General features: G+C 41.0%; 1 protein-coding gene across 2 annotated transcripts in view; it reads left to right on the top strand.

The window, feature by feature from the left end:
• The window catches only part of RALA (RAS like proto-oncogene A), a 59,962-nt gene extending 35,336 nt beyond the window's left edge, over window positions 1-24,626 (top strand). For both annotated transcript variants that reach the window (XM_019710245.2, XM_019710247.2), the window contains exons 2-5: window positions 10,494-10,645; window positions 14,290-14,498; window positions 17,528-17,702; window positions 22,656-24,626. In XM_019710245.2, coding sequence (XP_019565804.1) covers window positions 10,532-10,645; window positions 14,290-14,498; window positions 17,528-17,702; window positions 22,656-22,778 — 621 coding nt within the window. In that variant the 5' untranslated portion in view covers window positions 10,494-10,531 and the 3' untranslated portion in view covers window positions 22,779-24,626. The remainder of the gene's footprint in view (window positions 1-10,493; window positions 10,646-14,289; window positions 14,499-17,527; window positions 17,703-22,655) is intronic.
• Window positions 24,627-25,574: the final 948 nt, after the last annotated feature.

Raw genomic sequence — 25,574 nt, 5'->3', positions numbered from 1 at the left:
CTCACACTCCCTCCCAGTGCCTAGCACACTGTCTGACTCTCAGTAAATGCTTGTTGATTCAGAAAATAGGCATAGGAAAAAGAAACAGAAAGGAAACCCAAAAGCAAACCAAAAGATCGAGAAGCCACTATACAAAGAGCTAACTTACCAATGATACCTGCATTAAAAAGTGGGATTTAACAGATGTCTTCATGTATTAGATTTTGGGGGTGGGGGAGGGGAACAGGACTTTATTGGGGAACATTGTGTACTTCCGGGACTTTTCCAAGTCAAACTGTTGTCCTTTCAGCCTTAGTTGTGGAGGGTACAGCTCAGCTCCAGGTCCAGTTGCTGTTGTTAGTTGCAGGGGGTGCAGCCCACCCTCCCTTGTGGGAGTGGAGGAGTCGAATTCGGCAACCTTAGTGTTTAAGAGCTCGCACTCCAACCCACTGAGCCATCTGGAAGCTCAGTGGCAGCTCATTGTCTTCAATCTAGTTGTACAGCTCACTGGCCCATGTGGGAACCGAACCAGCAGCCCCGTTGCTCAGAGCTCGCGCTCTAACCAACTGAGCCACCCGGCCGCCCCTTCATGTATTAGATTTTTTTAAAGTATTTCATTTGCTAATGACTATTTACTGTTCAACTTTTTGTCAGTATTTCTTCATGTGTGTGAGTTAATATAAGTCTTAGTCACACGGGATGTGTAGTACAGGCATAGGGAATATGGTCAATGGTATTGTAACAGCTATATACGATGTTAGATGGGTAGTAAACTTGGGGGGGCGCTTATCACTTTGTGAGGGGTGTAAATGTCTAATCATTATGTTTTGTACACTTGAAGCTATTAAAGAAATAAAAATACAAGTTTTATTCAGTTGAATAATTTTTAAGCTGTATCATTCAGACATGGTTAATAAATTCAATTATTTTTTTCTGCTTGCATTTTTTAAATTAGCAGAGCTTTCATAGACAATATCAAGTTCATAAAGATAACAACAAGAGAAACTCTTAACAGTATGTATACACTTAATTTATAGCTCATACATAGTAGAACCTAAAGAGATATAATGACACTTTTTTTATCAGATCTGTTAAGCATCCAGGCTTTGAATATTATTTCTTCATCCGATTTTTTAGCCTGTAAATTCAATTACCTTTGATGTATTTAATTTGTAGATAGGTAGTACGTTCACATGGCTTAAAATTCAAAAGGTTACTGTTATGTATCCTTCCAGGGTTACAGGAATACAGAAGCAAAATGTATATTCTTTATGATTAATAATTACTAAATGTTTTCCTAAATTACGTAATCTTATTTTAAAAGCACATTTAGGGGTTCAAAGACAAATGTTAAAATTGCTGTAAATAGTGGTTTGTCGGTCTCGTACTCTTCCATCTTTCATGTTCCACCCTCTTATTTCTCATAATTGCTGAAATTAAGTCATAATGTGGTGGTTTTACCTAAACCACTTATCCTTGTGCTATGCTGTACTCAGATGCTTTTAAAATATTTTGATCTGTTAAACGATCAGTATTGATTTCCATCATTTCCTCTCACCAACTCGTCTCACCACCTCCTAAAAAAGCTGCTTGTTCCTCTTCTTTTCCTTACCCATAGCCACTCAAGCCACAAAGTTGGGTAATTTCACTTGAATTTTCCCTTTCCTTCACCGCTCACATCTGATCTGTCCCCAGATTGGTTGACTCTTTACCCTTAATATCTGTTGAATCCACCCACATCTTCGCCTTAGTCCAAACTCAGGTCATAGTTGCCCTGTAGCCTCCCAGCTGTTCTTCTGGGTCGTGGTCTCTCTTAAAAATTGGTGGTTTTTCCATTACTCGGAGGATAAAAATCTAAATTCCTGGCATGTAAAGTTCTGTTTCTGACCCTTCATAGAGCTTTATTTTGCAGGTTCACCTGCTCCGCTGATAGTCTTTCAAGTCTCAGTTTAGCCATCACTTCCTCATGCATTGTAGAAATTTTTTGTTAGTTTTAACTGTGGTGAGGGCTTTACCTTTGTGTTGTTGGTAAGAATTTTGCACTGACTGGGGGCTGAATATATTGCATATAAAGGGAGGGTCTTCTGTAAACATGCCTGAATGTTTACATTACCCATCCTTGCTATGTGTACTTGAATATGTTACATATGCTGTTCTATTCATCTTAACATTATGTTTACAAACAGACTGAGACCCAAGGAGATAAAGTACTTTGAGCTTCAGTGATTTTAAGAGTCTGTGCTTTGATGTCTGACAGCATGCCTGGCAAGGCATATAAATAAATGTGACTGTGCAGACAAGGCAAAAGGTTAAGCCCTCATTAAACAGTTTTCAACTACTATACCCTTAAAACAGAATAGTGCCTTCCTTAGTTCAGTCTTTGTTATAATTTTGTGTTCTCCTTATTCAGTGCAGTTTGGGTAATTAGAAAATATGGTTACATTTCTAAAGTAAAACATTGCCTCAGGGACTTTCTGACTTTGAATGTTGCTCCTGTAGAGCTTGACTGCATACTTTAAAATGTTGGAAATTGTTCTATATCTAGATTGTGGTGTTGGTTACATAACTACATTTATCAAAACTCATTAAAAGGGTGATTTTATTGTACATAAATCAACCTGCCTTAGAAAAAAAAAGTTAAAGCCAGTTTTCAACATCAGAATTTCTCTTCATAGATTAAGGGTAAAGAAAACTCTAGGAGATAGATCAGATGACCCCAAAGTCTTTTAACTTATTTTTTTATCATGAAGAAATTTTTATATGTTAGTAATTAATAGTCTTTTATTTTCAGGGTTTTGCGCCTTTGCCAGTATACAGTCTTGTCCGAAGAACAGGACCTGTATTTATTCAAGTCACCCTTTATGTTGTCATTATTGTCTTCACGTGTATCTTACATAGTTTGTGTTAATTTTATTCTGTTATGTACTCTTTGTATTATATTTATTTTTATATAGCGTGGATTTTATAACGTATTTTATACATAACATTGATTATAATGTGTTATATTGAGTACCCTTTAAATCTCTTACTTATAGCAATTTTTCAGTTGATTTCTTTGGCCTAAGTGTGAAATCATGTTATCAGTTTATAATGCTCATTTGCCCTCCTTTCCCTTTCTCGTGTCATCAGATATTACTTCCAGCACAATGCTAAATAAGGGTGATGAGAGTGGTCACTCTTATTCTGACAGTGGTGGGAATGCTTTTATTTTATCATTAAGCTTACGGTATTGTTATGGTTTGGGTTTTAAGCTAGCCAGTTTCTGGATGTATTAAGTGAACACCAATAAATTTCTTCTTTATTTAAGGGTTTTAATAAGCAGTGGACTTTGAATTTTATCAAATGTCATTCCGTATCCTGTAGAGATAATCATGTTTTTTGTATTAATACAAAGAATTATATTTACTTCCTAAAATATAGAGACATTCTTGCATACCTGATTGAACAGCACCTGGTAACTTGGATTTATCCATCTGGTAGCATTTTAAGTTCTTGCACCACATTCACGTGATAGGTCAGTCAATTTACTTTTCCTTTAGTCTCGCTTTGTTAGAACTTTGCATCAGTATGAAGGTAACTCTCTGAAAAGAATTTGGAAGCTTTCTCTGTGCTCTGGAACATTAAATAGTATTGATAATACCTGTTCTTTGAATGTTTGGAAAAATACACCAGTGATATTATCTGTGCCTGGTAATAAACCTAAATAGTCTTAAATCCCTTTCAAAATAGAATTGTGTATATTGTTTTCTTGGTCAGGTATATTCTAACTCTTCTAAAATTGTTTATTTTATACTAAATTCCTTTTTTTAAATTTAGCAGAGATTCTTAATACAGATAGAGTGTGTCATGTGTGAATTTTTTGTATGGAATACTTTGGTAGAGTATTCCTTATCAGGTATTAGAGAACTAGATTGATTGTTGGTTAGACAATTTCTTAATGTTTAAAATAGAGAGCTTCGAGTTTGGATTGGAGGTGTGTGGTCTGGAGTCCGTGGCCCACCTCCTGCGTGGGGGAGGCTGCACAGTGGCCTGACAGGACACCACGTCTGAATCCCCAGAACCTGTGCAGATTTCCTTCTGTGGTGGAAGAGACCCTGCAGATGTGGTTCAGTTAAGGCTCTTGAGATGGGATGATGATTTCAGATTATCTGTGTGGGCCTTAAATGTAATCACGAGTAGAGGAGAAGGTTGTATGACCAGAGAAAGAGATTGTAGCGGTGCTGTTGGGGACTAAAAAAAGCCAGTCTCAGAGGTGGGAAAGGTGAGGAGCAGAGTCTCCCAGAGCCCCCCAGAAGGAGCCTGCACTTCTGACACCTTGAGTTTAGTCCCTTTAGACTCATTTTGGACTTCTGGTCCCTGGAATCAGAAGACAATACGTGTAAGTTTGTGTTGTTTTAAGCCATCATAAGTCAGTGGTAATTTTTTACAGCAGCAACAGGAAACTAACACAGTATGAATACCCGCTAACTGCACATATGAGGGCAGGGACCTAGGCCTATAGGATTCAACTCCTTATCCCTAAGCTCGAGCAGTGCCGTACAAATAAGGATCTCTTATCCTTGTCGTACTCAGTATATTTGTTGATGGCAGAAAGAAGGAAGGAGGGAAGGAAAAAAATCAGGTAATTCGTAATTTAAATGAACATTGTAAACATGGTGTACCGTGTTTCTCCGAAAATAAGACCTAGCTGGACCATCAGCTCTAATGCATCTTTTGGAGCAAACATTAATGTAAGACCCAGGTAGGTGTCTAGTTTCTGGATAGAGCAGAGAAAAACAGTAAGTTTGAGAACTTGAAGCCCACCCATAGCCAAATAGATTCTGTAGTATTATTCTAGGACATCACTTTTAAACACTTGAACAGTAAAAGGTAGAAAATAATTGAGGAACCAAATAAACCAAACCGTTTGGAATTCAAGGATCCCTATTTTATTACTTAAGGGGGAAAACAAACACACACGTACACATGGAGAAGTCATCTATTAATTAAAATTAAGGTTCAGTCCTCCAATTCCTAGTTTGTATAAGGTGCCAGGAGGGTAGTTAGTTGGACTTTTGCCAAGTGAGTGCAAGAAATAAACAGGCTTACAGTATTGATTTACTTTATAACTAATTTTCATTTTAATTTTTAAAACAAATACATGTTCACATGATACAAAAATCAAAATGGTACACAGCAAAAAGCCACTACCCCACATCTGTTCCCTGGTGGCTTAGTTTCCATCCTCACAGGCAGTTCTGTATTACCGTTTTTAATACACTTTCTGATATATAAACAAGTAAATTCCTAAATAATCCTTTTACTCAACTTTTTATGTAGTTCATAGCATACAAGGTACATTGTTCGATATCTTGGTTTTTTCACTTTAAACAGTATGTTTGAGCTGCCTCCTGACATGTATCCAATTTATACTAACACCGCAATCGATGAATAAGGGGTCAGCAGACTTTCTGTAAGTAGCTTATTGTGAGCCTTACACACTCTCCTGGTTTGGTTTGGTTTGGTTTGGTTTGGTTTGGTTTGGTTTACACACTTTCAAAAGCATAAAACTATTCTTAGCTCACAGGCCACACAAAAAGCAGGCCAAGGGACTATATTGCTGAGCCTTGCAAACATATTACCAATCTGATGGGTGAAACAGTGGTGTCCCAATATAATTTTATTCGTATTTCTCTTACCAGCAAGCCTGAGCATATTGAGAGCCATTTGTATTTCTTTTTCTGTGACTATTTATATTTTTTGCCCATTTTCCTATAGTTGCTGATCTTATAGTAATTTTTTGTATCGGAATATTATCTCTTGCCTTTGAAATGAATTATAAAATATACTATAGTATATACTGGGATCTATTTCTCTGTGTTCTAGTTGTCTATCTAGACAAGCTTGCTTTGGAGTTCCAACTCTCACTAAATTAGCTGTGTGATCATATTTATTTGAGGAGCTGTAGTACAGTTAATACAGAAATAACCAAATCTGTCTGCAGCCAGCACCTATGCCGTGTTCTTGGTTTGAGCTCACCTCCTGTTACAAAGAAAGAGATGTCCCCCTCCCTGTGTGCCCTGGTCTCTACTCCTGGGTCCGCTCCTACAGGCACTTTGCTGCTAGAGGCAACCTCTCTTCTTCATCATTAATTTCTGCCTCTTTTAGGTGATTATCACATAAACATCTTATTAATAATTAAAAAGCAGCCAAACAAAAGCCCTTGTCCATCGATGGCCCCATCTCCATTCATCTTCAGAGTAGAAGTCCATTTCTGACCCTCCTGTTTTCTCCTCAACCCACCCCCTGCAGGCTGTGGTTCCTACCTCACTGGGGAAAGGACTCTTCTCAGAGGCGCTAGCAACCTCCATCTGGCTAAACCTAGTAGTCAGTTCTCTGTTCATCTCTTACCTCATCATTGCTCTTCCATTCTCTCAGCAGGATCTGACAGTTAACCAACTTTTATGACCGTATGATCACTAGAGTTCCTCCTTCTCCTGAACCAGACTGTTGAGTTGTCTCAGGTATCTGTCTTCTGCTGCCTTCTGTTAACCATCTTCATCTTCTCCCCAAGGAGCTCATTCCATTTTGTGGCTTTAAATACCGTATGTAAGCTGACATTCACGTTTTTGCCTCCATCTCTACCCTCACCCCTGAATTCCCAACTAGAAGATCCAGTTTCCTATTCAACAACTCCAGTTGAATATCTAAGGCAGAACTTTCCCGGGCCCATTCCTTCCATGTCTTTCTCTGTCTTAGGTAGTGGTACCACCGCACATTCAGATAGTTTTAGAAATTACTCTTGTTTTTCCCCATCTTAGTCAGTCAAGTCCTGTCGACTGTTTCTCCAAAAGTATCCCGAACAGCAGAGTGGCGAGGAGAGCCCGGCTGCCTCAGTTTGAATCCTGGCTCAGCCTTGAGCAAGTCACCTTCTCTGATGAGATTCCTCATCTTTTAAATAAAGTTAAAGTAGTACACACCTCATAGGACTGTTCACACAGGAAATGTGGTGCCCTACTAAGTTAATACTCATGAGGTTCTCAGAGCAGTGAGGACTCGTAATGGCTTTTTGTCGCTGTCCTGGCATAGAAGGTAGTGGTGGTTATACCAGCACTAGTGCCACTTCTGCTGCTGCTTCCGCCGTCACCGCCACCACCCACATCTCTATCCTGTCCTGCAGGGACTGTGGGGTAGCCTGTGCTAGCATCCAGTCACATACCAGCCAGGGCAATCTTCTTAAAAATATAAATGAAGTTATGTCACTGTCCTGCTTTAAAACTCTCCAGAGGCTTCCCATTACTATTATAATAAAACCCAAACACCTTTCCACAGCCTTCAAGGCTTTTTGTGATTTGACCTCTCCTACCTCTCAGTCTCAACTCCTGTTCACTCCCAAAGCTCCATCCACTCCGCGTTTGGTCCCATAACATGTCAGACCCTCTCTCATCGGAGGTCTCTGCACTTGTTATTCCTTGAGTCTGGACCGCCTTCTCAGAGCTGCTGGGTCCTTCGTGAAACTCAGGGGCTCCCTCTTCAAAGGACTCATCCTTGACCCCGCCCCACTTTTTATCCCAGTGCCCCTTTATTTTTTTTGTTGCACTTAGCATGACAAATGGAAGGTACTTATTTATATGTGTGTTTTTCTGAAGTTCCAGGTCGGCAGGAGATTTGGCTTGTTACCATCAAAATGGCACCTAGACTAGTGGTGGGGAGCTCACCTGTGGAATGCCATGGTTTTGAAATGTGGGGAGAGGAGTTCGTGCTTGGTGAAAACTGCTTTTCCTGGATAGCCTCTTGAAAGTATGGGATGTACAGCTCATAGTTATTAGGGAATAACTGCATTTTGGAAAATGTTTTTGGGACTTCTGCCTTTTCTAAGTCACGGACTATTGTTTACGAGTAAATTGTTCTGGGAGGAAAGATGTTCTAACCCAGTTGGCGTAACAGCTAAATGTTTTGCTCATCACACATGCACGCACACACGCACACATACACTTCTTAGAGTATTGATTGATATGGCAACACCCTGAGCTCATGTGGTACTTACTATTTCAAAAATAAAACAGTGACGAAGCAGTGAAATGATTACAGCTGCCCAGTAAGGGTCATAATTAGTGACAAAGAAGTTATTTCCTGATTTATTTAGACACACCAGCAGCAGCATACTTGATAAACCTGCTTAGACTTGGTGTCTTTCAGACTTTTAGTTACTATCTGATGTACACTGTTCCTGAGCAGTTGCTAGTCATTCGGAATCTAATGATCACGTCCTTGGTACCCAGGAAAGAGGCACTCAGCCCTTGTCTGTTGGGTTAAGTTGAATTGAATTGAACTTCTAGCCTCCAAGTGTGGATTCTTTACCATACGTTTTACAGTTCAAGCTGCTTCTGCTAAAATGTTTATGATAGAAGAACAGGATCAAAAATTGCATATACAGGGGCCAGCCCGATGGCTCAGGCCGTTAGATCTCCGCGCTTCTAACTCCGAAGGCTGCCGGTTTGAACTCCGAAGGCTGCCAATTTGATTCCCACATGGGCCAGTGGGCTCTCAACCACAAGGTTGCCAGTTCAATTCCTCGACTCCAGCAAGGGATGGTGGGCAGTGCCCCCTGCAACTAAGATTGAACCCGGCTCCTTGAGCTGAGCTGCCGCTGAGCTCCCGGATGGCTCGGTTGGAACGCGTCCTCATAACCACAAGGTTGCCGGTTCGACTCCCGCAAGGGATGGTGGGCTGTGCCCCCTGCAACTAGAAACAGCAACTGGACCTGGAGCTGAGCTGCACCCTCCACAACTAAGACTGAAAGGACAACAACTTGACTTGGAAAAAAGTCCTGGAAGTGCACACTGTTCCCCAATAAAGTCCTGTTCCCCTTCCCCAATAAAATCTTAAAAATAAAAAAAAAAAGCATATACAATGTGATCTCAATCATGCTCCATGTGGATTAAAAGCAGTCTCAAAAGAAGTATGTTAATATATTCATGTTGTTAAATGGATAGCAGATTGTGGAGTCTGTTTCCTAATGTTTTCTTGGGTTGGGAAGTAGGCACACGGGCGTGGTTTCTGAGCGCAGCCTGAAGCAGTGCCCAGCGCAAAGGGCCAGTGCAGTGTGTGGGGCTGACTGCAGACGCGCCATTGCCCAGCTTGTGGTTGAGTCTCTAGTAACAACAGTTGCTTTACACCAATCTAGTCTAAAGCACGAGGTTAAGTCAGATTTGAACATTTGTTCATTCAGCACATCGGAATGGAATGGCTGATTTTGCCAAGTCATGTTAGTACATTAATCGTAAAGTAAACCAAATAGACATGGCCCCTGTACTCCAGGTATTTCTGGTATATTAGGGAAGAAGACCCGTATTAAATAACTGACACGCTCAAGTAATTTCAACTTGATAATGGCTATAAAGGAAAAGTATCAGATGCTATAATGACAGAGTACAGGGCAGGAGAGAGTCTAATCTAGGCCGAGAGTTTGAGGTAAGGTTGAGACCCAAAAATGGAGAGGAGTTAGACAGCTGAAACAAGAATATGCCAAGTGGGGGAAGCTGCATCGCCAAGGCCAGGATGGGGAGAAGAGCGCATGAGAACTGAAGGAGCCCAGGATGGATCTGATGTCGCCACGCTGGGAGAGGTTGGTGCAGGATTAGCAGGGAGGCCGGCAGGATGGGGTGTGATCTGTGACCAAAGCAAGTCAGAGAGGGTCTGGCACCTGCGTCCTCCAGTAAGTCTCCTTGCTTGGGCCTCACGCAGACTCAGTATTTGTTGTGACCTCATGGCCTCCTTTTATAATGCCTGGTACCATGGCCAAAGGTAACTGGGTGCCTTTAGTGTCCCTCACCGCTGCAGCTTCTCGAGGAAGCTGGTCTTCCCACACTGAGCACAGAAATGTAGTAAACATGACATGCAGTCCAGAGAAGGCACCACCTGAGACCCAGAACCTCGGGCTGTCCACCCCAAGGCACTCAGCTGCTCATGTAAGACGGTTGGGAATTGGTAGGTGGTGTTGGGTTCTGTTGGTAATCCTGCCACCAAGTCGTTGGGATGCCGTTTCTTCTTTTATAAATTGGCAGTAAGTAAGCCTTAAATTGGTGGTGGTTTTGTTTTGTTTTGTTTTTGGTCAGTTTCTTACTGAAATTAGAAGAAACATCTCTTTGATTATTTCTAGTGGCAGGAAGGGTTAATAGGAAAACAAAGTGATTGTTGTACCTGTTTTCATAATGTGTGATTATATTCTCATGAAACTATACTCCATTATTGTCAGCATATGGTTGCACTGGGAAATTTTCACTTTTGGTCACAGCTCATTACTGGAAACTGTTAGAAGAGAAAGGCCCTTGAGTCATAGACTTGTTTTATTGCATGGTGTTCTGTGGTAAGCAGTTGTAACCCTAAGTGAGCGTACTTCATTTGCCATCTGTTTAAAATCACTGCAGAATGAAAAGTAGTATCTTGAAGCCTGAGGACATCATATCTCTTTCCTACGTTGAAATTCTGAAGAACAATGTACTGACCATTACTTTTCCTCTCATTCTTTGTAGATTCCTGTTAATCCTTCAGTGAAAACTCTTGTCACAAGATGGCCACGAATAAGCCCAAGGGTCAGAATTCCCTGGCCTTACACAAAGTCATCATGGTGGGCAGTGGTGGTGTGGGCAAGTCCGCGCTGACCCTGCAGTTCATGTACGACGAGGTAAGTGCTGGTTTTGTGTCATGGATATCACAGCTTGGGCTTCCAGAGCGTTTTTCTCTAGGTTAGTTTTGGTGCTGTTTGGGGTGGATTCCTTGACTCCTTGAAAGCTATTAATCATTCTTTCCCCCATTTTTAAATTTAGAGCCAACATTTATACACAACTTGATTTAACAAGTCAAGAACTCAAGGTTCATAAAAATCTCATGCTTTAAAATGCAAAACAAAACTGAAAACAGTACCTATTTTTGAGAAATCTAACTCTGGCTTTTTTATTTTTAGTGTTTTAATGGCAATTCTCACCTTGAATTAATAGAACTGGTGGATATAATACCTGATTGATACTTGAGGTTAATGTACATAAGGTATCCTTAATAACTTCAGTGAAAAATCTTAACTTACTGTGTATTGGGCATGGCATTACATTCACCTTTAAACAGGTAATGGCTATATCCCTAAAATAAAATGACTAGACAAGTTAACATATTTGTGTGCATGTATTTATATCAGATCTTATTGACCCAGATTCTCTCCCTAGAGGACTGTTACCAAGTCTAACTGATTTAAGAGTTGGTAATCTAATTTAAGCATTTATCTCAGTTCGTCCTCCCAACAGAAGCGATGTGGTTACTCTTTCTTACCTAATCCTCATAACAGTCCTGCATGATAGGTGATGCGATCCCCATTTTACAGATGAGAAAACAAACCCTCAGACAGGTTACCCAACCTGTGTCCTCTCCTGTTGAAGTTCAGCCTCGATTGCTGTTGGCACATCAGTGGGTTGGGTTAACCCTAAGGCTGACCGGCTGTGAGGGCTGTCTGACTACAGCAGATGAGCTGTAGTATGGGAGCTGTCCTCACCAAGCGGGATTTGCTTCAGTGGAGCTCTGGTGCCAGCTGAGTCTGCCCTTTGTGTATGTCATTTGTGAAGCTAGTTGGGTGGTGTTCTGGTGTCAGCTGAAGCCAGTCCCCAGGTGTGTTGGTTCTGGAGCCTCTTGGGATGTACTTTGGAGCAGGCCAAGGTCAGCCACTGCTTGTGCCATACTTGGAGCCTCTTGGTGAGAGCTACAAAGTGATCTGCAGATGGTTGCCACTTGTGCTGGGCTTCAAGGTGCCTGGGAGAGGCTACTCTGTGAACCAAGGCCAGCTGCCCCTTGTACCAGGCTTGCGACCTTGTTTGGCACCACAGTGTGCTCTGAGGCCAGCCGCCACTTTTGCCGGGTGTGTGGCTGATTTGTTGAAGCTGTGTTCCAGGCCAAGACTGCCTGCTGTTTTTGCTGGACTTGGGGCCACTTAGCAACAGCTACAAGGTACACCGAGGTCAGCCGCTGCTTGTTTGGGGTTTGTGGGTCTGTGAGAGATTTGGGGAAAGTCTGCAGCATGAACCAAGGCAGGCTGCTTGTGTGGAGGAGCTTCTGGAAGGGGCTTGGGCCAGTCAGGTGAGTTGGGTGGGTGGGTTCTCAGGGAAACACTAGGGGGAGGTGAGCAGTGTTAGCCAAGTTAATGGAGAGCACAGATTTGACTCCCACATGCACCTGGCCAGCTAGGTGGGAGGGGAGTTCAACAAAGGAACAATGGCGCCTGCCAGCACTTCTGTCCCCAGAGAGAATTGCCCCAACCCCTGCCCCTCCAGCCCTCGTCCTAAAGTTAGTCAATTTAGTTTCTCTCTGTATGTCCCTGGTGCTGTTCAAGCCACTGCCTCTGCACTGGAGCTTAGAGCAAGTGAGTTTGTGAATGAGTCTGTGTGCAAGCCCCTTAAGAGTTTTGCCTCAGTCTCTAGCAGCTCCCTCTCCTCAAACACAGTCCCCTCTGGATTTCACAGCCAGAAGTTTGGGGACTCCTCTTGGCACTGGTGCCCCAGGCTGGGGAGCTTGGTGTGGGCTGGAACCCCTTGCTCCTCAGGGAACCCTTCACAGCCGAAATAACCCTCCAGATTCTTAATCTTAACACATGGTTGTGGGACCAGCCCATTTTGCATCTCCGCCCATCCTACCAGTTTCGATGTGGCTTCTTCTTTATATCCTTAGTTATAGTAATTGTGTTCAGCTAGTCTTCAGGTAATTCTCAATGATGGTTGTTCTGTAATTCAGTTGTAATTTTGGTGTGGTTGTGGGAGGAGACGAGCACAGAGTTTACCTCCTCTGCCATCTTGACCAGAACCTAGCTATTCTTCTTTCAAACTAATCCTTAAATCAGTCTCCTTCTTGACACTGAGGAGGTAAAAAATAAGACTATTCACATGCCTGACATTTGCTAAATGCGTAAGCCTTCATTTATTATTCATAAATATTTAATATTCATTTAATAGTCATAATATCTGATAGACCTGAATATTTCTATTCATTAAAATATTCATACATGTTCATAAGTATTTAATATTTGTAAACTATTAGCATGTAAATATGGGAGAATGATCTGTAGCTTTTACAGTTACAAATACACTGTTTTCCTTTTTTTTTTAAATAACTATTTATTGAGTATCTGCCATGTACCAGGCACTATTGTGGGCTTTGGAGATACAGTGATGAGTTCAGTAGTCAGGGTCCCTGCTTCCAGGGGTTCACTTCTAACAGGAGGGTATAGACGTTGAGCCAATCAATAAGAAAATATTAGAAAATTAAGATATTTATAAGAAACTAATAAAAACCCCACAAAATAATAATACACTGATCAACATCTCAAGGTGAGATTTCTGAGGCTGAAAACAGAAGTGGGAAAGTAAAGTTGTTTAATTGTACTATTTTAAAAATCAGAAGTTTGAGCAGAAATCTCAAAGTTCAAGATTTGACCATCTGTAGAGTAGTATAAGCAACTTTATTGACTTCGTTCTTTTTGGAGAAAGAAAAGATTTAATGATACTTTTAATGCATACCTAAATATGTATTTACTTTCAAGATAGTTCCACAATTCTGGCATGAAAATTTATAGTCACATAGAAAGCGATTCTTCCACACTTGATAAAGTACAGGCAGACCTCGCTTTACCACACAGCACCAGTGTTGCATTTTTTACAAATTGAGGGCAAGATCCTCCATCAGCAAAAAGATTACAACTCGCTTATTGCGTTCCTCGCTTTATTGTGGTGGTCTGGAACCGAACCTGCAATAAGGAAGAAAAAAGGGACAGATTTCAAACTGTAAACAGCCTAGAGCTGATAGTTCAACCCCCATTTTTTTGCAAATGAGGAAGTCACCAAATTGTCTAAAATGAAAATGTAAGCTATACACCTGAAGCTGAAGCTGAATAATATTGAATGTCAACTATAATTTTTATACATGCATATATGTATGTATATATATACATGCAATGTGGAGTATAGCATAGGGAATATCGTCACTGGAATTGTAACAGTTATATATACTATGTCAGGGGTCAATAGATTGGGGGAGGGGGATTATCACTTTGTGAGGGGTGTAAATGTCTAATTAATACATTGTTTTATACACCTGAAACTAATTAAAAAATGGAAAAAATTTTAAAAAGAACATTTAATTAACATAGTTTTTACCATTAGAAAAAACTGAATGAAGGGTACATCCATGACCTCTATACTATTTTGGCAACTTTGTGTGAATCTATATTTCAAAATAAGAAGTTTTGAAAAGTAAAGATAATTTAAAACTGGATATGCTTTTGGTCTTTTCTAGTTTGTGGAGGACTATGAGCCTACCAAAGCAGACAGCTATCGGAAGAAGGTGGTGCTGGATGGGGAGGAAGTACAGATTGATATCCTGGATACAGCTGGACAGGAGGACTACGCTGCGATTAGAGACAACTACTTCCGGAGCGGGGAGGGTTTCCTGTGTGTCTTCTCCATTACAGAAATGGAATCCTTTGCAGCCACAGCTGACTTCAGGTATATTGGCGAGGAATGTTATAGCTCTGACTTCCTGCCTGACTGTTTCTTCTTCAGAAACAAGTGGATAGCTAGAGGTTCTTAACTTGGCCGTCATTCACTCTGTGTCTAATTGTTTTTATTCCCTCTTTGATATCAGTATGTGGTTGTCCGCTGTGTACTTATACTCACATGCTGCCCAGTGCCAGCTGTATTGGAGCTTGAGTTTGTGACAGTCTCAGGACCCAAAGTGTCTTTAGGCATTATGGAAGTATTGCTCTTTGGAGTACAGTACTGCTGCTGCCATAATAGCTGACATTTGGATCACATAATGGAGCTCTGACCCAGATTTTAAATGTTTCCACATTAGTTACTGGTCTCTCAGCCCGGTAACTAAGGCTTAGTGTAATGCTCAGCAGGCACATACCATCCTTCTCACAATATAAATGCCCTGACAGCTGAATTTTTTAATAGAAATAATAATAGCATAGATTGACATAGTAGGTTGTGTTGTGCAATATCTTTTATCTCTTATTGACTGTTTCCTTAATCAAAATCTGTCATCCGTTGGTGGGGGGAGAGGGTAGTCGTGAAAGGGAGAGGGGTTGTCTCTATACCTAAGAAAAATGTGACATAAATAAGTTCCTGAGTAGTTTCGTAAATACCACATGCATAAACAAAAGTATCCTTTAATTGTATATTTTTATTTCTGTGTTAAGTGTCTGCTTGGGTATGGGGAACACAAAAGAAGCATGTAATGTATCCTGTTTTCAAGATTCACACAGCTTAGTTGTGTAAGGCATGAAACTAAGAGTAAATTAGTGACAGAGTAGGAGATATGGACAGTGGTCATTCCAAGGGACCCAGGAAAGGAGAGAAGCCGGGAGGCCTTCATGAAATAGATGAGCCTGAAGGATAAGAAGGATTTCTGTGGACGAGGAAAGAAGTGTTTTCAGGTTGTTGAGCAAAAAACCGAACCTGGACGTATGCAGAGTATTCCTTTTTGTGTATATTTGAAAGCCTCAGGAACTTAAAGGATTCTAAGGGAATACTCTCTGCAAAAAAAGCATGTCACTGAGAACGTTTTAAAATACAGATTTATTTGTAAAATTAAGTTTGTTGGTTTCTATAAGGAAGGAGTTTTATACTCGTATGTGATGAAGTGCAAAGGGTGGCAGATTCTGAAACTTGTAATCCTGGGAGACAAGTTGCAAGTTACATAAATGTTAGTGCTTATTCATCCATTCAACAAATATTTGAGTGCTTATTATGTCTAGCAGTTCCTCTTGTAGGTGATGGAATAAACTTTATCACCGTAGTCATGACATCCGAAGTGCTGTCTCAAGTGAAGAAGTGATTTGTACACCGAGAGAAAAGTCTTGGCTGTTATTGCTGCAGTCGGTCCTTCGTCACTCTTCAGTTGGATCTCCCATGTGTTGCCCTGCCCATAAATAACAATGTCTTAGTGACTGACCAGCGATAGGGAAGGGATTATTGAGACAGTCAGCTGTCCACGACGTTTAACCTGCGAAGTACAGCACAAGTGTCCGCTCCTCTCTGTGTGTGGCCTTCCTGGTCCTCCCACCACCACGGCAGAGTCTGTTTCCCCATCTCTGTGTGGTGCACTTGCCCCGCTCCACAGCACACTTACCACACTGTTCTGCTGAGCTTGATTTGTATGTGTTTTTCCTGACAGGATCGACATTCTCGAGAGCAGAACCCGATTCTTACCCATGTCTGTGTTCCTAGTACCCATATTTGACACAGTTGCTAGCATATGACATGTAATGCTTAGTAAACATTTGGAAGAAATGTTAGAAAACTCGCTTACCTTTTTTGGTCCTCACTTTTCCTTATGCCAAAAATGTAGAAGCTGTATCAGTGTATAAAGGTACTTTCCTATTCTAAAATTCTGTAATAGCCTCTCATACTCTGTTTAAAAGGAGCATCGTGTTAAGAGAATGCATATGAAGGTTATAGACATAGCGTTTTCTGTCTCTGACATCCAGGGAAGTAGCTGATAAAAAAAATCAACTTACTAACTATGAAGAACATTGTCTTCTCGCCTCTGAACCTGTAGGTCCAAGCTTTCCAGGGCCATGTTTCTGGTAGCATTAGTCACACTGTAATTTCAATATGGGTTTCCTGAAGCACATGACTTGTAGCTTAGTACGGATTTATTAAGAAATAAATCAATGACTGTGTGTAATATGACCAGAAGTGCTAGAGTCACAAATACCTGAGTCAGTCTCATTCCTGGTGGTTAGTGAGGCTGAGTGGGAAGTCCATTAGTACTTCGGCTCAGAAAAGTATTGTCCCATTTTACAAATGAGGAAACTGAGGCAAAGAAGGACTTTGCTCAGAGTCACGTGACTAGGAAGGGCAGGGTCATGATACCTTTAAAATTGGAGACACTTTCACAGCATGTAACTTATCTCTAATACAAAATCTATACTCAAGAGCTGACTTCCAGATATCCCTGGCATATGTGGGGCTTTGAAAACATTTAGTTGGACCTTTGATGTGATAGGATGTAATAAGAAAGGCACCCTCTCGCTCTGTGTCCTCCCCAAATCCCATCACCCCAGTTTAATCATGAGAAAAACATCAGACAAATACCAGTTGAGACATTTTTCTACAAATTACCTGACCAGCATTCCTGAAAACAGTCAAGGTCATCAGAAACAAGGAATATCTGAGAAGTGTCAGAGCCAAGTGGAATCTGAGGAGATGTGATGACTAAATGTCTTGTATCCTGGATGGGGTCCTAGAACGCATTTAGCAGAAGTTGCATTTGACACTTTCATTTCGTACCTGATCTGCCATATTTATACTGTCTGTCTTGGTGTACTTTTCCTTGTCAGTGAAGTGAAGGTGTGACTCAAATGACTGGTGGTAGAATAAGGAAGAAGTGCTGCTCATTTCCTGCCGTGTAATAAATGAGCTGATTGTCTACGCAAACATAAATGCTCGTTGCAGATGGTATTTATTTTGTTACTTTAACATATAGAGGTGATGTTAATATTTCTGTCTCATTTTCTCTTATCCAGAGAGCAGATTTTAAGAGTAAAAGAAGATGAGAATGTTCCATTTCTGCTGGTTGGTAACAAATCAGATTTAGAAGATAAAAGGCAGGTTTCTGTAGAAGAGGCGAAAACCAGAGCTGACCAGTGGAATGTTAACTATGTGGAAACATCGGCTAAGACGCGTGCTAATGTTGACAAGGTAAAGGCCACTCTCCTTACTGCCGGTGTTACAGTAGGTTTGTTTGCTGTAACTAGGCTGTTGGTCTGGAGGGTGTGAGACTTTCAAGTAGCCATTTAACACATGTTGATCTTGATCAGCCCTGAATGCTCAAATACAGCACAGTAGGAATGTGACTTCACCTTGTCCCTTGGTTTCCGGGAGGCATTAAAACATGAGACACGGCAGCTAAATATACTTTTTTTTTAGTACTGACAAAGTTCCTGACCTGAATCCCTGCTTTTTTTCCCCCACCCCTTGATGAGTTGGATACTTTAGAAGGAATTGTGTGATTCCTCAGAGCTGACAACTACTTGGCCCCATTTAAGTTTTCAGATGTCAAGGGACCTCCCAAGGTGAAGGAGCCCTACATTAGAGGATTTTCAGATCTCTGTTAGTACAGCTACACTCCCCACCCTAAACTTCTGTTATTCCCTGAGTGGAAAGGGAAACCCTCCGCTGTCTTTATCTTCCCACTCTGTTCAGATTGGCCCTTCCTGGAGACCACGAGGGACACCCTTACTGAGGGACACCCTTACTTCGCGTCAAGGAGCCTTCCCAGGTGCATTTCCTTCTGCTGCCAGAGGCCATCTTCAGTCTTTAGGAAGCTTGCCTGTTGGGCTGAGGCCACGCAGGTGCTGAGAGCCCTCCAGGTGGGGCCTTTTTCAGCCCCCAACCATCTAGACCCATCAGCTCCCTCTCAAATTCTAACTGAAAAATGGCTACACAGCTTGATAAACACAGATTCCTGGGCTCGAGGTGTCCTCAGGTTTTAGTGCTTATACCTGCAGATTCATAACCCTGATCCGAAAACCCTTAGGTTAAAAATATTAGCGATTCTTTCTGTTCATTTACTGTAGATCGCAACGACAGTGTCATTATTGTCATAGCTGATTAATTTTTTAGTCACGTGGTCAGATTCCTATAGGTCCAAGACATCTGTACAAAGTGAATGCTACAAGATTTCTATTCAGTATGCCAGTTTTTTTCTAAAGTTACGCAAATGTTTTTGAAAGTATTAATGAAAATGTGTTTTAAGGTTCAGTGTGTTTGGGATTTTGAAAGGTAACATTGAACATTATCATAGTATACATATCTACTTTGTTTCCTCCTAGGTGATACCTTGAGCAGGTTGTAGAACACAGTCTAAAACCTACTAGAACGAAGGGGTACAGGGAGGCAAGGGGACAGTAACTGTCCAGCTGTGACACTGTCTTCCTAACAGTCCTTGTAGTGTCATCTGCTGGCAGGCATCAGAGGCCCTTGCAAAGTGTGGTGGTGTGCGTTATCAGCGCTCTCACAGGACAGTAAGAAAAAACCAATATCAAATGGTCCAAAACATACACAGGCATGCACAGAAAAGAAATGCAAATCACTCTTCAACTTGAAACGAGGCTGAGTCTGTCTTATAAAAAAGGAAGTGCAATTTAAAAATATGACATTTTTTTACCTGTCACATTGGAAAATAAAGCAACAGGTTGATAATATACTGTTGACCAGAGTATAGCGAAACAGTAACTCGCATGTGTTTGTGCAGGTCAATCTGACTATCATCTATCAAAATTATGACCTCAACAATTTAAGTTCTAAAAATTTATATACAGATAAAATCATACATCTGCGTGGAAATGTATGTTCAGTGGTAGTAATTGAAGCATTATTTGTAGAAGAAGCAAAAGACCAAATGTTCACGTTCCAGTGATGGACCAGTTAAAATTGTGCTGTGTCTGTATAACAGAGGACTGTATAACCTTAACAAAGACAGCAGAAGGCCTGAGTGTGCTGGTAGGGAATGGCCTTCAGCATAAAGTGAGGAAACAAGCGAAGTGCAGAACAGCGTCTGAATCTGCTGCATCTGTGTTTTAAATTCTCTCCCGCGCACAGGCGCGTGCCTACATCCGAGGGGTATGTAGAATCTAGTACCTGTGATCGCCAGAGAACGGTCACCGGGAAATGCTTTTTTCACTGTAAATACCCCTTTGGACTTCTGTGTTTGAGTTTTTTTGCCGTTTGCATGTATTACTTTTCAAAAGAGGAAAGTTAAAGGTCTAAAGCTATTTTAGTTACTATGTCTGTGTAAAAAAATACACCCCAAAACTTAATGGTGAAATAGCCATTTATTATGCACACGGACTCAGGGGGCCAAAAATGTGGACAGCACGTGGTGGGGGGCTTGTCTGTGCTCCTCAGGTCTGCTGCTTCAAGTCTGAGAAGCTGCAAGTCTGGGGACTGAAAGCAGCCAAACTGGTTTAATGGCTTGTTCACCGCGTCTGGTTCAGCCAGTCACTGCTGGCCGTTGTCCAGGGATACCTCCGTCCCTGCCCATGTGACCTTTTCCACGATTGCTGGTTTAGGCTTTCCCTACAGCAGGGTGGCAGTTACGTGTTCCAAGAGCAAGTGTGACAGGTAAATACGAACCAGGCAGAAAACACCACCTTTTATGAAAACCTAGCCTCCAAAGTTATGCAGCATTATTTCCCCTTCATTCTACTGGACAAGGTAGTCAGAATCCCACCCAGGTTCAGGAGGAAGGGGAGGAGACTCCACCTCTTGCTGGAAAGGGACGATTCTGGAAAAGCTCATACAAAGTACTGCCGGGGCCAGTTGTGGGAAATACTGTCTACAGTCATTGGTTACATCTCCAGAGCAGAATTACATTACATGAGGGTGCATGTAAACTGAGGTACAAGTTCATGCTGAAACTAATTTCTGGTACTGCTACCGTCTGAAGAGTGGCTACCACGTAAAGTACCTCAGGGGCTACAGAAAAGTAACTTGCAGCTACTATTCAGCTTCTAGAATTAGGTTATATTCGTGTTTTTGTTTGTTTGTTTGTTTTTGCTGAGGAAATAATATAATGGTTAAAATAGCTAGTGTTTGTTAAAGCTTACAGGAGCCAGGCACCGTGGCAAGCACTAATCATTTCATCTTTAACGCTGTGAAGCATTAATACTCTTCTCATGCTCGCTTTTTAACTGAGGAAACTGAAGTGCAGTGAGATTCCGTGCCTGGTTCAAGTTCACAGGCTTGTAGTGGCATCTGCAGGCTCTGGGAATGGCCCCCAGGTACCCATGTTCTCGCCTCAGTATTTACTCAAAGTGGTTGGTGTCCCCCATACTGTGTGTCGTCCACTACAGATGCCTGCTGCACATCTTCCGGGGGAGCAGTGTTCCTATTGTCTCCTTCCGTTTAATGGGAAAGGATCGAGTTTTGTCACAGAAAACAAACACTAGCTCCCTGCAGGATGCCTTATCCTCATCTGAACCCCAAATAGACCGACCACTGGGGAGATGCTTCAAAGAGGCAGATTGTATATCCCCCTGTGAAAAAGCTTTGTAATGTCATTGTCATCGGAGTTGTCGGGCTGGGGCCTAGCCTGTCTCGGAGGCGGTGCCTGTCACAGAGGAGTCCCCCAGAACTTAGAGGACCACCCAACAAAGCCGCTTGTGTACACACTAGTGCCAACTTCATCTGGTGACCTATTAGTACCTTTCTAGCTAAATGCTCTGGCTCTTTAATAGTATTTGTTTTTTTTCATTGTTATAGTACATGAACACATGCTTATTGTGTAAAGAAAAATTCATGATATGGAAAGAAAAGCATAATAAGGAAAAAATGAGTTACTCTTTGCCCAAATTCTACTCCCCTCCCCTGCCTGTGGGAACCACTGCTAACACATGTGTCTTTCCAAATGTTTGCCTGCATTTTAGAGATGGGCAGACAGAATCTAAGGAAAGTTTGTGTTTGTTTGTTTTCCCCTGTATAAATAGGATTTTATAGTGTATAAATATATAGCATGTATCTATTATGTAGTATTTCTGTGTACGTAGATAGATAATTTTAGTGGTTTGCTTTTAAATTACACAACAAATAGGTCTTGTAGTTCTTTCCATGTCATTATATGTAGATAAACCACATTCTTTTAAAAATCTGTGATGTTTTCCATAGTTAGGCTTTTTCATAATTTAGACATAATCCATTGAGTTTTATCTTTGGAGCTATTATCATTTGTAGTGCTTTTTTAATTTTTATCTTAAAAAATGGGATGGAAAGATCAGGTCATATACTATGTGAACATTTTTACCAAAAAGTTATAATTCAGGAAATTTCCCAATTTTCCTAATATACTTAAAGAAGTAGACTTTAGTTTTGTGCTTTCTTCTCCCTATACTCCCCAAACAAGAACTCTTAAATACAGCGGGTACCAAAAATATGTATACACATTTTAAGAAAGGAAAACTGTATTAAAAATGTACTACTCAATATATACCAATAACAAAAGATGAATACAAGTCACATTTGACTTCTGCAATTACAAGAGGTGCTCAAAGTGGTTACCCTCAGTGTCCAGACACTTCTGATGACGGTGAACATTGTTTGGTAGACTTCTATGGTGAGCGTGTAAACGGTTCCAACACCACAGCAGAAGCAGCGGGACTTGGTGCTGTGCGAGGCCTCCGGATCTTCCCATGTGCACGTCACAGCACCACACGTCTCAGACTTACCACAAACTAATGTGTGCACTTGTCAGGCGTGCTGGAGGTTCTGCTGCACATTCACACCTCCATTGTCCTTGTATTTCCACAACGTTCTCGAATTTCAAACACCACTTCAAAATGGTCTTGCGCTCCTTGAACGACAACTGTGCTTCTGCCGTTTTCTTTGACTTTCCTGCCTGTTGATGGTGATGCTAGCAGTCATTTGATTAACGCCATCTTTTGAGCGAACGTCATACTGCACATTGCTACCTGGAGAGCCAACTGTAATTCAATTCAGCTTCGTAAAGTAATACATAGATAACATATCTTAAAATGTGTAGACATTTTTTTGACACCCTGGTTATTTATTCTTACTCTCAAAGTTTACTGCTGTGATTCTGAGAACTACCAAGCTCCTATTATGTTTGCTTTACTTACCCTGTTTTCATCTTTCTAGGTATTTTTTGATTTAATGAGGGAAATTCGAGCCAGAAAGATGGAAGACAGCAAAGAAAAGAACGGAAAAAAGAAGAGGAAAAGTTTAGCCAAGAGAATCAGAGAAAGATGCTGCATTTTATAATCAAAGCCCAAACTCCTTTCTTATCTTGACCATACTAATAAATATAATTTATAAGCATTGCCATTGAAGGCTCAATTGACTGAAATTACTTTAATATTTTGGAAATTGTTATGTATCACTAAAAGCATGAATTGGAACTGCACTGAAAGTCAAATTCATTTAAAAAAAAAAAAAAGAAATTAACGTGGCTTCACCAAGAAGCAAAGTTCAGCTTATTTCATATTTGCCTACAGTTACCCCGGTCCTGAATGTAACGTCTGAGCTTGTGTTTTGAGGGCAGTCTTGTTAGAGGTGAATGGGGGTGGGGAATGGGAGGAAAGGCTGCTTCCTCTGGTTTATTATAAAGCTCAAATTTTATATCATTTTAAAATATCTTGGTCTTCTACTGCCTTGAAAATAACAATTGTGAAAATGATAGTTAAACTGTACCACTTTTTTTAAACCACTGTTACGCAAAATAGAGAAGAAAACTTTTTGGCATGATTGTTGCATATAGTTAAATTGAAAGTAATTCATCTGTGAGCCTGTATTAATTACCTGGCAATTCACTTAGAAAAGTGGTATAAACTTGTACATGGAAGTTTTTGAATATGCCTTAATTTAGAAACTGAAAAATGCCCAGTTACATCATTCTGGGTGTGGCCTCACTGGTGCCATGGGCCCGTTGCCACGTGTGTCCTGGTGAGAGAGTATATGCCTCGTATAGAGTACAGCTTTTGTATAGAAGATTCTTGAGAAATAACTGCTAGGAGTCTGTCCAAATTTAAAATGTGTGCCATACTCTGGTTCTTGAAATAAGGTTCCAGAGCTCCTGATTGCTTCTGATTATGTGGTGGTTTAAAATGCAGGGCAGTGTCTACTTGTGAGAGCGTTTTAGACCAAGGATTCAGCACCACTTGTTTCAGTGAGCCTGCTCTTTCTTTTTGATGCTGGTCCCTGGAAATCCCTTTCTGCAAGTGTTAATCATGTGTTCAGTTTTTGATCTCTTGGGAGCAGGCCCAGGAAAGCAGCAATAGTGCTAATAATGCATTTCGCACTAGAACACTTTGGGAAAATGCTCATGCTTGCCACCTGTTAATATTTAAATGTGTACTCATGAGGTTACAGTTGGCGCTACAGGAGTTATTAGTGTTTGTAGTCTGTCTGTGTTCGTAAGGAAGAACACTGTAGCTACAGTTTCCTGAAGTTAACATCAAGCAGTCAAACGTGAGTCCAGTGCAGAAAATACGTCCAGCGTGCACAGACCACACTCAGAGCTGTGTCACTGTTGTGTGTGCGCTGGCTGGAAGGATGCTAGCACATTATTTGAGAAATCCACCACTGTGGAAAAGATTTTTCTTTTCTTTGGAACGGAGCTAAAACAGTTGATTCGCAGAGCTTTTCTTTTTATTCAGTCCTCATTTCAGTAAATCAAAGATGTGTTCAGGCATTCCAGGTAACAGACGTGTACGTAAAGTTAACAAAAATAGGCTTTTTAGAAACTCAACTCTTTAGATATTACATCCAGCTTGTCATGTTAAATATTTGTCCGTAAAGGGTTTGAGATGTACATTTTTCATTTCGTCCTTTTCATAGACTATGCCATGTGCAGAAATAAAGTACCAATGTAACCCTGGCCCGCCCGCGGGCCCAGCGATCTCCCTGTGTACTCATTGCAGTCTTATGTAACCAGGGGTCCTAACCACTAACATTGTCACTTTGCTTTGAGACCTTTCCTCTCCTGGGTACTGAGGTGCTATGAAGCCAACTGACAAAGATGCATCACATGTCTTAGGCTGATGCCACTACCCGACTGGTTTATTTGCAATTTGAGCCATTTAAAGACCAATAAACTTCCTTTTGTAAAAATGTTTGTGGTGTTACTTGATGTTTACAGTATGACAGGTCAAATTCAGGGTTATCAACCTGGGCGTCTTTACCAGAGACTTCAAAAGAAAATCTTTTGAGCTGTCAGTTTAGGGCCTTGTTTTGTATAACACCAGATTTCCTAAACAGCAGCAGTATCATTGCTCAGGTTTAATCAGGGGTCAGAAGTGGAAGAATCCCATGTCCCATTACACAGATGATGCCCTTGGCTGCCATGAAAGTCACAAATGTGTGCATTACTTTTAGAATATTACTGAACTCTGCAGAATAGGTGACAGCTTTATATTCATTTTCTAATCGGAATGATCCCCAGAGACTGTTTAATCCCAAATTGTGGAAGAAGTAGCCACCCTGTTACCATTTCACCAAGCTTCAGGCTGTTCTCTTTCTCATTCGGGGTCTGGTGAGAAATAGCTGCCTGTGAACTATTCCGTAGCCTGTGGTTAAAAATGATCTGGCCCAGTTGTGAGCACAGTCTTTCAAATCCATTCATTGTAACTTCTTCCTCGACTCATAGCAATGGCAGAATGAGCCCATTTAAGTTATAATTAGCATAATTTTAACCTCACTGTATGGACCCATTTCTAACAGTAACAAGTGTGATGTTAAATGTCTACCAAACACAGGTTAGATTAAGTTCTCGTCCTAAACTGGATCAAAATGTCATTTCTCAAAATTTTGTGACAAGGATATAAAACAAATTTAGCAACCTTATATTACTACCTTAAAAGTAGAATTATCAAAGGACATACCAAAAGTTCTATAAAGTTTTCGAAGTAATTGTTATTCAACCAAGTGTTGGGAGTCTCCTTTAGCAAACTACTTTGGAAGTCAGGAGTGGCAGGTCAATAGAGGTCTTCATTCATGCCTTCAGTTTCAATAGCTTTTTATGGACTGCTACTGGAGGCACTGCTGGGAATGCAGCAGGTC

This window comes from Rhinolophus sinicus, linkage group LG09 (genome assembly GCF_036562045.2).
Source record: "Rhinolophus sinicus isolate RSC01 linkage group LG09, ASM3656204v1, whole genome shotgun sequence".
In the NCBI taxonomy this organism is placed as follows: Eukaryota; Metazoa; Chordata; class Mammalia; order Chiroptera; family Rhinolophidae; genus Rhinolophus; species Rhinolophus sinicus.
This window is presented reverse-complemented; position numbering and strand designations above follow the sequence as displayed.